The sequence below is a fragment of the Crotalus tigris genome, unplaced genomic scaffold, assembly GCF_016545835.1.
Source record: "Crotalus tigris isolate CLP2741 ecotype Arizona unplaced genomic scaffold, ASM1654583v1 scf7180000024437.13266115, whole genome shotgun sequence".
Classification (NCBI taxonomy): Eukaryota; Metazoa; Chordata; class Lepidosauria; order Squamata; family Viperidae; genus Crotalus; species Crotalus tigris.
Window position 1 is genome coordinate 7,102,801 of NW_024100606.1, and position 12,417 is coordinate 7,115,217.

Here is a 12,417-nt window from a genome sequence, read left to right on the forward strand (position 1 = left end):
CCTCAATAAAAAGAAGTTCTTTGGGTTAGTTTCTAGGCCCAGGACCTGGATAAACAATTATGTAGCTTGAATATGCCTTTGGCAAATTTTTTCTACTGTGATAGCCTCCTCAATAGTTTATGGTAAGGCAACTTTTCATCTATTATGTGAGGTGACATGATATGCATCACAGAATTCTGCACTTGGATATTATAAGGACTACCATATACAGAATATAACATTGGTTTTCAAAGAACTCTTGTTGTTCTTTTATCTGACTTTAAACATTTATCTGACTTTAAGATGCTGCTGTATAAATTCTAATTCATCCTTCTCTTCACTACTGAGAGCTGTAGATTTTGGAAAGAAATGGGAGAGGCTCTTATTTTGGCTGACAGGTTACAAAATGCTCTCCTGGACATTCAACTTTATTTTAGTGATAGATTCAGAACCTGCCATCTATACAACATTTGGAATTTTCTGAATGAAGCTTGTTTTATTTTGTTTATTAATGTTCTAGTAATGATAATTATAGAGATTATAATGTTAGATTACTCATTTTTCTAGTTACGCCGATCAGATGCATTGGTGTAGCCAAGAGCTATAAGATGGGCATTTTAATAGGGTAGAGTGATTTCCTTTCCAGAAAAGACTTGTCTTGTAATCCATTCATGATTTTTTCCTTGTTCTTTCACAAAGAAATGAAAGAGACAGTGAATATACAGAGACTGTGATACATTTTAATTGTCATTCATGCACCAAAACAGTCTTTTAAAAACTTTGTGGCATGATTACATACAACATCTGTTCAACTTCTGAAGAAATCTAGCACAGCTCTTGCTAGATAATATATTCTCTGCCTGAGTTACAGAAAGCCTGATAGAATTTACCAGCTCTTCAAACGAATATATGAAGAAAGGCATTGGGTCAACAGTGATTTAAATAGTCCGGCTATTCCCATTGGATCACTCTGCTTCATTTTTTTTCTTCTTTTCCCTTTATTAAAAAATCCAGATATTATTTATAATAAATAAATGGTTTTGCTTTGGCTCTTGCATAATCAAAAAGTTTGTTGAATTTATTAGAAGAGTCAAGTAGTTTTCTTGGCACATTTACCCTGTTTCTATAAGGCTGTCCCTCATGGGAGTGTCCCCAACTGGGTAAGTGAACACAAATGCATAGCTATCCACATTCCAATTATTCATTGCAAATAGGATACACACATATTCTCCCCAACCATATATTTGCATATTAGCATATATAGAACATGTATAGAATTCAACATATTCACATTCTCTCCAGGGACATTCAAACCTATCTTACATATACATACACACTCACAAAACCAATATTAGTTTCTATTCTAAATGTAGATATATCTGGTCTCTCTCATTCAGCCACACATTTATACATACAAAATTTTCTTCAACTCTTTTTCACACTCATATGGGGGGAGGCGTAATAGAAAACAGGTTAAAGACATTCAATTCATTTCAATTCCATTTCTGAACTAGATTTGAAGCCTTTCCTTCTTGTTATGAAGTATTTGACACCCAAGACTATTGTGGTAATAAGAAGTATAAGCCCAATCGCAAACAAGATCCACTGTCCTGTTTCTATTTGACTGCTGCTCAGTGACATTCCAAGGAAATTGACTTCTGTTTCATCTAAGTAAAAAACAAGAAAAAACATAGAAGAATGGATTAAAGTAAACTCATCGTAGAAGGCATAGCATCAAACCAAGCTGCATTTTTTAAAAAACTAAGCAGGGTAGAAATGAGCAGAAGCATGGTATAGGGGAAAAAAGGAAAATGAGGGCATTAACTTTGTTCCCACTGTAGTCTTGCTATTTCTTTATCCACAATTAGCAAAAAGCTTAAAGGGTCTGTGTGCAAAATTCCTCCTCTAGTCCTTATTTCTTGAAAATACCAATGTTGAAACTTTTAAATACCTGCATAAGCCTGCCAGGTGTATTCAGGCCAGCCCAGAGTTTCATTATTTTGCCTGTTCTTTTCAATAAGCCATTTTGTCAGTGGTTCAAAATAGGTCAGCAAAGCTTCAGCAGACATGTTGGATTGCCCTGTAATATTTTGCATGACATCAGGCCACGGCCTGCTGAAGCCCAGCTTCAAGGCATCCCTGCAAAAAGAAATTGTTTATAGAAGATGTACATGTGCACTCCTCCCCCTTCCAAGAAACATTACATTGCTTTGCTAAATGAAGCTAAAGGTCCATCTATATAGAATTTTGTATTTTATAGAAGTTAGCCAGATCCCCACTGGAAATCTAAAAAGCCTTTGCAAAGCATCCTTTATTTTATAAATCTACATAATAGATTTTCACCTAGTAGTAGAATTTTAGATATTTTTCTCTTAGTTTATGAAGATTCCAGTTTTTTTAATGGGAGCTTCTTTGCCTTGCAGAGATTTTTTTCTAACCCAACTGCTGCTTTGCTATATCTCAGAATTTTTGTTACAAAAATGTGATTGTTTTGTTGCAGGATATTTGACATCCCATCTGGGCATACTTTTTTGTTATTGGACAAGTCTCTTCATTGCTGACTACTGAAATGGGCACAAATGCAGAATATATGACTTGTTGGTATTATCTGAGCTGGGAGTTATTTCAGTTTGGAATCAGCTGAAATTTTCGGAAAGAAGCTGAATTAAATGATCTTTCAGTCCCTTGCATGAACTAGTTCATATTTCAAACTTTCTGCAACAATAGACATTTGTTTAGTTGTGTGATGGCAATAATTCAATGTGTCTCTTGTGAGTCTGAAATAGCATACTGTACCACACAATAAAACATTTTTATCTGACATATAATGTTTTTAAGCTTTAAAACATCAGACTAAAATCCAAGGAAATTGGAAGACCACATTGCCCACCAGTAAATGGCCAAGACCTCTGTCAATAACTTTCAAATTTAAAATGCCAGTTTTGTCTCAATTTGATTAATATCAGTTTCCCAATCTTGGAGCTACCTGTAATAAACCAAGACTTGCTAATTTATTTTAGAACGAGGCAGAAAATTTCCTAGGTACCTGTCCACACCAGTACAAGACAATTAAATGCCAAATAATTTTCTTGTCTTTTTCTGATATTCAGAAAACTATTCAGTCACCTGCTTTGCTGAGCCAACTTTACCAGTCTCTTTGTAAGGGTGATGCTGAGGGTTTAGCAAAAAATGTTTTTTAAAAATTGCATTCGAAAGTTAATTTGTACACATTTTCAAACCAGTACAGAATTCAGAATTGTTTGAAATTCTGCAATGCAGTTGCCAAGAACAATTTATCATGTCCTAGGGAAATACTAGTACAAAAAATAATATATTCATGAAAAATGCATTGTATTAGAGAAATATGGAAACTGTATGCTTAAAAATACATACATTTAGAGAAATAAACATAAATTTTAGCGCATAATTTTCATACATATTTGCAAAAAACCGAGAAAACCTAAAATTTACAGACCCTAGGGCAGCATACTCACCCTAAGATTTTTCCAGCTTCTTTAGACTGGTAAATGTCACATTTATATAAAGGTCCAGTATGGCCAGCAGCTTTGCACAGAGCTTGGTGAAACTGAAATTGGATTATAAAACTGACAAAGTATCTGGAAGGGAAATGAGAGAGATAAAAGGGGAGGTCAAGGTCACTCTAGGAAAAAGTGATGATGTGACATTTCATATGTCACAGAGGTACACAAGCCAGCAAAAAATATCTCCTTACCTGACATATGGGACATTAGCAGGAATATGGAATTTTGCTCCTGGATCAAAATCTTCTTCTGATCTTGGTGTAGGAGGACATAAACCCTGGTATTTCAATCTATATAATTAAGGTAAATGTTCATTAAGCAATTTGAAAAATAGAATGATCTTAGGAGCCATATTCACAGGATTGAAAAATAATTATTTTTCCTTTCTATGGAAAAACTACTTTTCCAAGTATTATCTTAATGGTAAGGCAAAAATTATTGTATTTTGATCTTTAATTGTGTCTGAAATAATTCGGTTATGGTTATATTTACTCTCAAACAAGTCATTTATTAGCCATGTATTGACTTCACTTTCTGTAGTTTTGGGCCAGACTTGGTCCCCTTCTTTGTAAGTTCTCAAGATTTAATTCTGACAAAACAATACCAAATGTCAATCTTTTTATTAGACAGTTGCAAATTAATCACCTGAGATTCCACCATTGTTGATTGTACTCCTTTTGTGGAATACGCCCATCAAATACTTTCCATCTCCATTGGTCGATCAGGTAGCCAAAGGGCAGGAAAGCAATCTTATCCAGTGCAATGCTCATAAGGTAGTTGATATCACTCTCTGACCAAGAAGAAAATGTGTTATCAGATCTACATGCCAAGGTACCTGCCAAGTCTTATGCTTGATCTCTTCTACTGTCTCTACTGTGATTCATGATTCATGTTTTTCCCTTTCAGCCCCTCATCTTAATTTGCAAATTCTACAATATTGCAATCTTTGGAATAATTGCATCTCTCTGTGTCTGTCTCTGTGTCTCTCTGTCTCTGCCTGTCTGTCTGTCTCTCTCTCTCTCTCTCTCTCTCTCTCACACACACACACACACACACACACACACACACCACACACACACACACACACACGATCCCCAAAAGCTAATCTGTCTGCAATTAAATGTTTAATTCAAAATATAATATTGAAAACCAGCATGGGATGAAAAACAACACAATTAATTAATATTTTGTATTTGAAACATCCAAGATGAATTTAATTCATAAAAATGAATGTCTATACCCAAATTACAAATTAGTCTTAATGGGTTATAAGACACAATGAATCTTATGCATCAGTGCTGAACATATCTTAAAAACTGAAGCTGATAAATCTACCTTGTAATAAAGTATCCCTATTTACTTACCAATGTTGTCTTCCAAATGTTCAAGCAGCTTGATGTTTTTCAAATGCTTTGGGGTTGACACTGATAAGGCCATAACATCACCAATGGCTTCATGGAATCCTGGATTTGCCCCATCACGAAATGAAACGGGCTGATCTTTATACTGCAAAAAGTATTGGACGTGTCCCATTTCATGGTGAACTGTTATTAAATCATCCATATTCACAACAGTGCATTGTTTTATCCTGAAGCAAGAAAATAATTTGAGGTGAAGAATCAGAATAACCAGGTAATTACTCAACACTTTATAGAATAACCTGCACAATCCAGTTCCTAGAGAAATATAAGTAGAATATAAACTTATCTCACCTGGTCTAATTATAGTGGTGTTTATAATCACTGTAATTGATTACAGTCAGTTACAGGTTTCTTTGTTCTTTATAAACTTATCTCAGAAAGTTGCTCATAGAACAGTGTCTCCTAATGATTTTTGCATGTGAACTAAGTCACAAAATAAACAAAGAAATGCACATTCACTCTCTCCTGGGCCCAAATATAGCCATCTACCTGGGCCAAGTTATCACATAATATTTGGGATAAGTATGCACTTCCTAATAATAATAATAATAATAATAATAATAATAATAATAATAATAATAATAATAATAATAATAATAATAATAATAATGGATGGACATGGCTATCAAACATCAAAAACATCTACCAGACTATCCCATCTCCTTTACATGGATGATCTGAAGCTGTATGGAAAAAAATCATCTGAAATAGAATCGCTGCTCAACACTGTCCGTATATATAGCCAAGATATTGTAATGGAGTTTGGCTTGGACAAATGTGCCACACTTACTATCAAACAAGGAAAAATAGTGAAAACTGAAGGAATCAAGATGCACCACAAAAATAACATTAAGAGTCTGGATGAGGAAGAGTACTACAAATACTTGGGTATCCTTCAAGCTGACAACATCAAGCACACTGAAGTCAAGAAAAAGATTAGAGGTGAATACATCAAGAGAGTGAAGAAGATCTTAAAGTCCACACTCAATGGAGGAAATACCATAAAGGCAATCAACACCTGGGCAATCCCAGTCATTAGGTACACAGCTGGAATAGTGGACTGGACTCAAGCAGAACTAAAAGCAATGGATAGGCAGACCAGAAAAATAATGACAATGAATCATGCCCGTCATCCACGCAGTGACATGGATAGACTTTATCTACCAAGGCAAATAGGTGGGCGTGGAATGCTACAAGTACATCAGATGGTTGAAGAAGAAAAAATGGCTTTGGAAGAATATCTGAAGAACCATGATGAAGATGCACTGAAATTAGTATATCAGGAAGGCTTACTAACTACTGGAGAGACCAAACTGGCCTACAAGAAAGACCAAATGTAGAACAGAATAGAGGCATGGGAAGACAAAGCACTACATGGCCAATACATGAAAAAAATAGCTGGGAAAGCAGATAATAATAAAACCTGGCAATGGCTAAGAGCAGGGAAATTGAAGAAAGAGACCGAGGGACTAATTCTGGCTGCACAAGACCAAGCCTTAAGGACAAATGCATACAAAGTCAAAATTGAGAAGACAACAACAGACAGTAAGTGCCGCCTATGCAAAGAAGCTGAAGAAACAGTGGACCACCTGGTAAGCTGTTGCAAGAAGATTGCACAGACTGACTACAAGCAGCGGCATAACAAAGTAGCAACAATGGTGCATTGGAAGATCTGCAAAAAATATCATTTGCCTGTAAGCAAAAACTGGTGGGATCATAAAATAGAGAAAGTCATAGAAAATGATAAAATTAAACTGCTCTGGGACTTCAGAATTCAAACAGACAAGCACCTCCAACATAACACCCCAGACTTAACAATTGTCGATAAGAAAGACAAAAAAGTCTGGATAGTGGACGTGGCAGTGCCTGGAGACAGCAGAATAGACAAGAAAGAACTGGAGAAGATAACAAAATACAAAGACCTACAAATAAGAAATAGAAAGACTGTGGCAAAAGCAAGCAAAGGTAGTACCAATAGTAATAGGTTCCTTGGGTGCAATCCCAAAACAACTGGAGCACCTGAACACCATTGGATTGACAAATTCGCTATTAGTCAATTGCAAAAGGCGGCCTTACTAGGAACTGCTTTCATTCTGCGACGATACCTGTAATACCATCAAACATCCACATCTGCCTATCCCAGGTCCTGGGTAAGGACTCGATAGGTAGACAAAATTCCAAATCCAGTCTGAACATCTGGCTGACTGTGCGATGATCCATAACAACAACAACATCAATAATAATAATAATAATAATAACAACAACAAGAACAACAACAACTGAATACCTGGGATGCAAAATCAACAAAGAAAAACAAACAAACAGTGCACCACAAAAATGGAAGGTTAGACTAGAAAATAAGATCAGCAAGTTAAGATCACATGCAAGCAAGCTAGAACAGATGAAAGAAAAGAAGCTGAAGAACAAGAAGACCAAAGAATACCTAATCAAGAAAGACCACTTAGAAACAAGGAAGATCAAGGAAGCACTGGAAATAATAAAGCAACAAATAACAGCTATAGCCAGGAAAATCAGTAGATATGAAGCTCGAATTGCAAACTATAGGCAGAACCTCCAATTTCAATCCAATCAGAAACGTTTCTACCAATCCATCAATGGAGAAACTGCAATGAATCAGTCAGTACCTGATAAGGAAGAAACAGTGCAGTTCTGGAAGCAGATATGGGATAACCCAAAGAAATACAACAAGGATGCGGCTTGGTTAAAAGAGGTGGATGCAAATAAAACAGAAGTTGAAATGAAAGAACTAGTAATAACAACAAAAATGGTAGAAAAAAAGAGCAAGGAAAATCAAAAATTGGTCAGCACCAGGTGAAGATGAACTGCATGGGTTTTGGTTGAAACATCTAACTGTTATACACCCACTCATTGCCAAGCAGTTCAACAATATACTACAAGGAGGAGAAATTGAAAAGTGGCTAACAACTGGGAAAACCTACCTAATAATGAAAAATCCAGCAAAAGGTAATATTTCTCCAAGTCTGGAAGACCAAATCCCCCCCTTTCCTTTGAGTCCTGCAGTAATTTTAATTTAATCCTTGCTCTTTTTCCTTGCCAGATGAATTTACACATCATTTTACTCAAATTTTGAAAAAAATTCTTTTCTAATTTTATAGGTATACATTGGAACAAAAATAAGATTTTTGGCAACACATTCTTTTTAATCACCACAATTCTGCCCATAAGAGATAGCTGTAGGTTAGTCCAAATATCAAAGTCTTTTTGAATCTGTTCTATTAACTTATCATAGTTATCCCTTTTAAGCATAGTGCATTTGGTAGTCAATTGTATCCCTAAATATCTAATTTTATTTGTGATTTGAACACCAGTTCTGTCAACCAATTCATTTTTCTATATTTTAGTCATATTTTTGACGAGCATTTTAGTTTTTTCTTTATTTATCTTTAAACCTGCTATTTCCCCGTATCTATTCAATGTTTCCATCAGTCTAGTCCAGTGGTTCTCAACCTATAGGTCGGGACCCCATTTGGGGTCAAACGACCATTTCACAGGGGTCGCCAAACAACGCAATCCGCCATTTTTCCCCCTTTTCCTTAGCTGTGCTACTCCCTTTTATTCTATTGGCTTTTGAAAGCTAATAGAATAAACTCTCTTGAATAGAGTCTAATTCTATTGGCTTTCAAAAGCCAATAGGAATTGTCCAGGCTGTCTCTGCCCGGCTGAGCCCGCCAAAAGTCCCATTCTGCAAATGGTGCTGCACCAGTTGAATAGTCCTCGACTTACGACCGGTAGAGTAGTCTTCAACTTACGACCGGTTGGGGGTCGCGGCATTAAAAAGGTTGAGAACCATTGGTCTAGTCCCTGATTATAGTGGTTCTTCAATTATAAAAACTAAATCATCTGCAAAGGCTTGTATTTTAAATGTCTCTTTCTTGATTTCTAAACCTTGGATCTGTTCATCTTGCCGGATTGCTCTAGTTAATACCTCAAGAGATAATATAAATAACAGTGGTGATAGTGGGCAACCTTGCCTCGTGCCTTTTTGAATTTGGAAACTCTCAGTCGGTTCTCCATTGATTATTACTTTGGCCACCTGCTTAGAATAAACTGATTTAAACATATTTAAGACATTTTCCCCAAAGTTCATATACAATAATTGGTTGAACATAAAATCCCATTTTACATTGTCGAATGCTTTTTGTGCATCAAGAAAAATTAAACACATTTGCTTTTCATTATGTACTTCATAATACTCCAATATGTCCAAAACAGTCCTAATATTGTTTCTTATATATCTTTTAGATAGAAAGCCGTTTTGATCAGTATGTATAAAATCCACTAAGAACCTTTCAAATCTTTGCGCCATTATTGCCATGAAAATCTTGTAATCCGAATTCAAAAGAGAAATGGGTCTATAGTTCTTAATTTGCATCAGGTCTGTGTTTTCTTTAGGAATCAAAGTGAGGAAGGCTTCTTCCCATGAAGCTGGTATTTTAGCTTGGGTTAAAACCTCATTAAATAAGTCCAACAGCATTGGGCTTAAAGATTCTTGTGCAATTTTATACATTTCTGCAGGTATACCATCTGGCCCAGGTGCTTTATTATTCTTCTGTTTCTTAATTGCGACCGAGAGCTCTAAATGTGTTATCTCTTTATTCAGAAGAGTTTTAAATTCTTCTGGCACCTTGGGTAAATCGGCTAATTGTAAATACTGTACTATGTCATAGTTATTTCTCTTTTCATCGTCCTTGTATAAATTCTTATAAAACTCATATGCCACTAGCTTCTTTCCTTCGTTCTGGCATACCATATCACCTTTGGCGTTACAAAGTTTAGTAACCCTCTGCTTATTGTTATGTTTTTTGATTTTATAAGCCAACCATCTCCCTGGTTTATTGGCGTTTTCAAAGAAATTTTGTTTAGTACGTTTTATCTGCTGTCCTAGATCTTCCTTCACAATAATATTCATCTTATGTTTAATTAAATCTATCTGTTGTTTCAAATCACATCTTTGTGGTTCATTTTGCAGGTTATCCTCAACTTTACGTAGTTCTTTTTCTAGTTGTCTTTGGCATTGTGTTTTGATTTTGTGTTGCCTAGCCATATAAGAAATTACAACGCCTCTCATGTAGGCTTTGGTTGTATCCCATAGATTTTGGCAATTTGTATCCTCCTTCTCGTTTGACTTAAATGCATTAGTATGGGTAAGAGATTGGATATTACTAAAAAACAGGAGACTATTGTGTCTGGAGGGCCATGACCTACAAATAGGATGGCATGCCATATTATGGGATCATAAATATAAAGTACATAAATATTTTCGAAGACACTATATTAAGCAAGCTCTTATTGATGTATGGACAAAAATTTGGCAACCAAATTATACCCAAGTACCTAGTTGGATCTCACCATTAGAAATATATGTACACCCAAAATTTACCCAATTAGTCAAGACCATAACATATAAAAACATCTTAGATGAAAGAGGGGAATTGAAATCCAGGAAAACCCTCCAGGATGAAGGGATAGAATTAGAATGGTGGGCATACCTGCAACTGCAGGCGAGATATCAGAAAGACAAAAAAGAGTTAGGCATTAAATTACAACCAATAGAATTGGATAAAATAATTTTGGGGTTGGAGGATAAAATGATTAAAAAATTATACTACTATTTGTTAGATCAGGCAATGTACGAGGAACAAGTAAAAGTGACTATGTTGAATTGGAGCAAAGACTTTGGTCTTAATTTTGATCTGCACATCTGGTAAGAACTATGGGCAAGAAACAAGAATCTTACTTTGACCACCTCTTACAAAGAGAACCTTTACAAAATGTTTTATAGATGGCATCTCCCACCCACAAGATTGGCTAAAATATGTACCAATGTCTCCCCTAAATGTTGGAAATGTAATTTCACAAGTGGAACTTACTATCATATGTGGTGGAATGCACGAGAGCTCGTGATTTTTGGAACAGGATTAAAGTATGGTTGGAAGAAATATTAGAGCAAGCCGTAGAACTAAAACCAGAACTTTCTATTAGGTTTGACTACGCAAAAGCATGACAAAGCGTACTTTATTTAATGCTACACATTTTAACGGCTTCCAGACTGGTTTTTGCTCAAAATTGGAGGAATAAGGGAACCCCAATGGAAGAAGAGATCCTGCATAAAATTCTATCATGTGCTGAGATGGACAGGCTTACAATGATTATGAAAGACAAGACAGAACACGAATACTTCGAAATCTGGGGCAAATTTTACCATTGGTATGAATTAAGAACTGCTCGGACTTCGAGTTAATGGTAGAATTAAAAGATATACATAACTGTACATATAATTGTATGTATAATTGTACTGTATAGAGGATGAGGCTTATATAGAGGTTAAGAACGATGTATTAAACTTTTGTACCATGATAGGAACTGATAGGAAAATTCATTCTGGAATGTCATGTTTGTCCAGTGTTGTTTTAATTGTATTATGAATAAAAATTTAAAAAAAAATCCAGCAAAAGGGGCAACACCAGGTAACCACAGGCCAATTACCTGCTTACCAACAACTTTCAAATTACTAACTGGTGTGGTAGCTGATGCAGTACAACAACATCTAGTTGAAAACAATCTCTTTCCACCTGAGCAGAAAGAAAACCGCCCCAATAGCAGAAGAACAAAAGATCAACTCCTAATAGACAAAATGATCTTGGAAAACTGCAAGAAAAGGAAGACCAACCTGTTTGTGGCATGGATTGACTATAAAAAGGCATTTGACTCTCTGCCACATGACTGGATAATCAAGTGCTTAGAGTCAGAAGAAACATCAGAAAATTTGTGCAAAGATCGATGGCACAATGGAAGACACAGTTGCAGATCAATGGTGAGAGACTGGGAGAGGTTAATATCAAGAGAGGAATATTTCAGGGAGATTCATTGTCACCCTTACTATTTGTTATTGCACTGTTTCCTCTGTCAACAATACTGAATAACTCAGGACATGGCTATCAAACATCAAAAACATCTACCAGACTATTCCATCTCCTTTACATGGATGATCTGAAGCTTTATGGAAAAACATCATCTGAAATAGAATCGCTGCTCAACACTGTCCGTATATATAGCCAAGATATTGTTATGGAGTTTGGCTTGGACAAATGTGCCACACTTACTATCAAACAAGGAAAAGTAGTGAAAACTGAAGGAATCAAGATGCCCCAAGAAAATAACATTAAGAGTCTGGATGAGGAAGAGTACTACAAATACTTGGGTATCCTTCAAGCTGACAACATCAAGCACACTGAAGTCAAGAAAAAGATTAGAGGTGAATACATGAAGAGAGTGAAGAAGATCTTAAAGTCCAAACTCAATAGAGGAAATACCATAAAGGCAATCAACACCTGGGCAATTCCAGTCATTAGATACACAGCTGGAATAGTGGACTGGACTCAAACAGAACTAAAAGCAATGGATAGGAAGACCAGAAAAATAATGACAATGAA

At 35.7% G+C, this 12,417-nt stretch overlaps 1 protein-coding gene across 1 annotated transcript in view; it reads right to left on the reverse strand.

The window, feature by feature from the left end:
- Nucleotides 1-699: 699 nt before the first annotated feature.
- ACE (angiotensin I converting enzyme) overlaps nucleotides 700-12,417 on the reverse strand; it is a 49,711-nt gene continuing 37,993 nt past the window's right edge. Inside the window, exons 20-25 of the mRNA XM_039331374.1 lie at nucleotides 4,886-5,109; nucleotides 4,167-4,311; nucleotides 3,713-3,811; nucleotides 3,474-3,596; nucleotides 1,931-2,118; nucleotides 700-1,646 (exon numbers count right to left, since the gene is read on the reverse strand). Of these exons, the coding sequence (XP_039187308.1) occupies nucleotides 1,468-1,646; nucleotides 1,931-2,118; nucleotides 3,474-3,596; nucleotides 3,713-3,811; nucleotides 4,167-4,311; nucleotides 4,886-5,109 (958 nt within the window). The 3' untranslated portion in view covers nucleotides 700-1,467. The remainder of the gene's footprint in view (nucleotides 1,647-1,930; nucleotides 2,119-3,473; nucleotides 3,597-3,712; nucleotides 3,812-4,166; nucleotides 4,312-4,885; nucleotides 5,110-12,417) is intronic.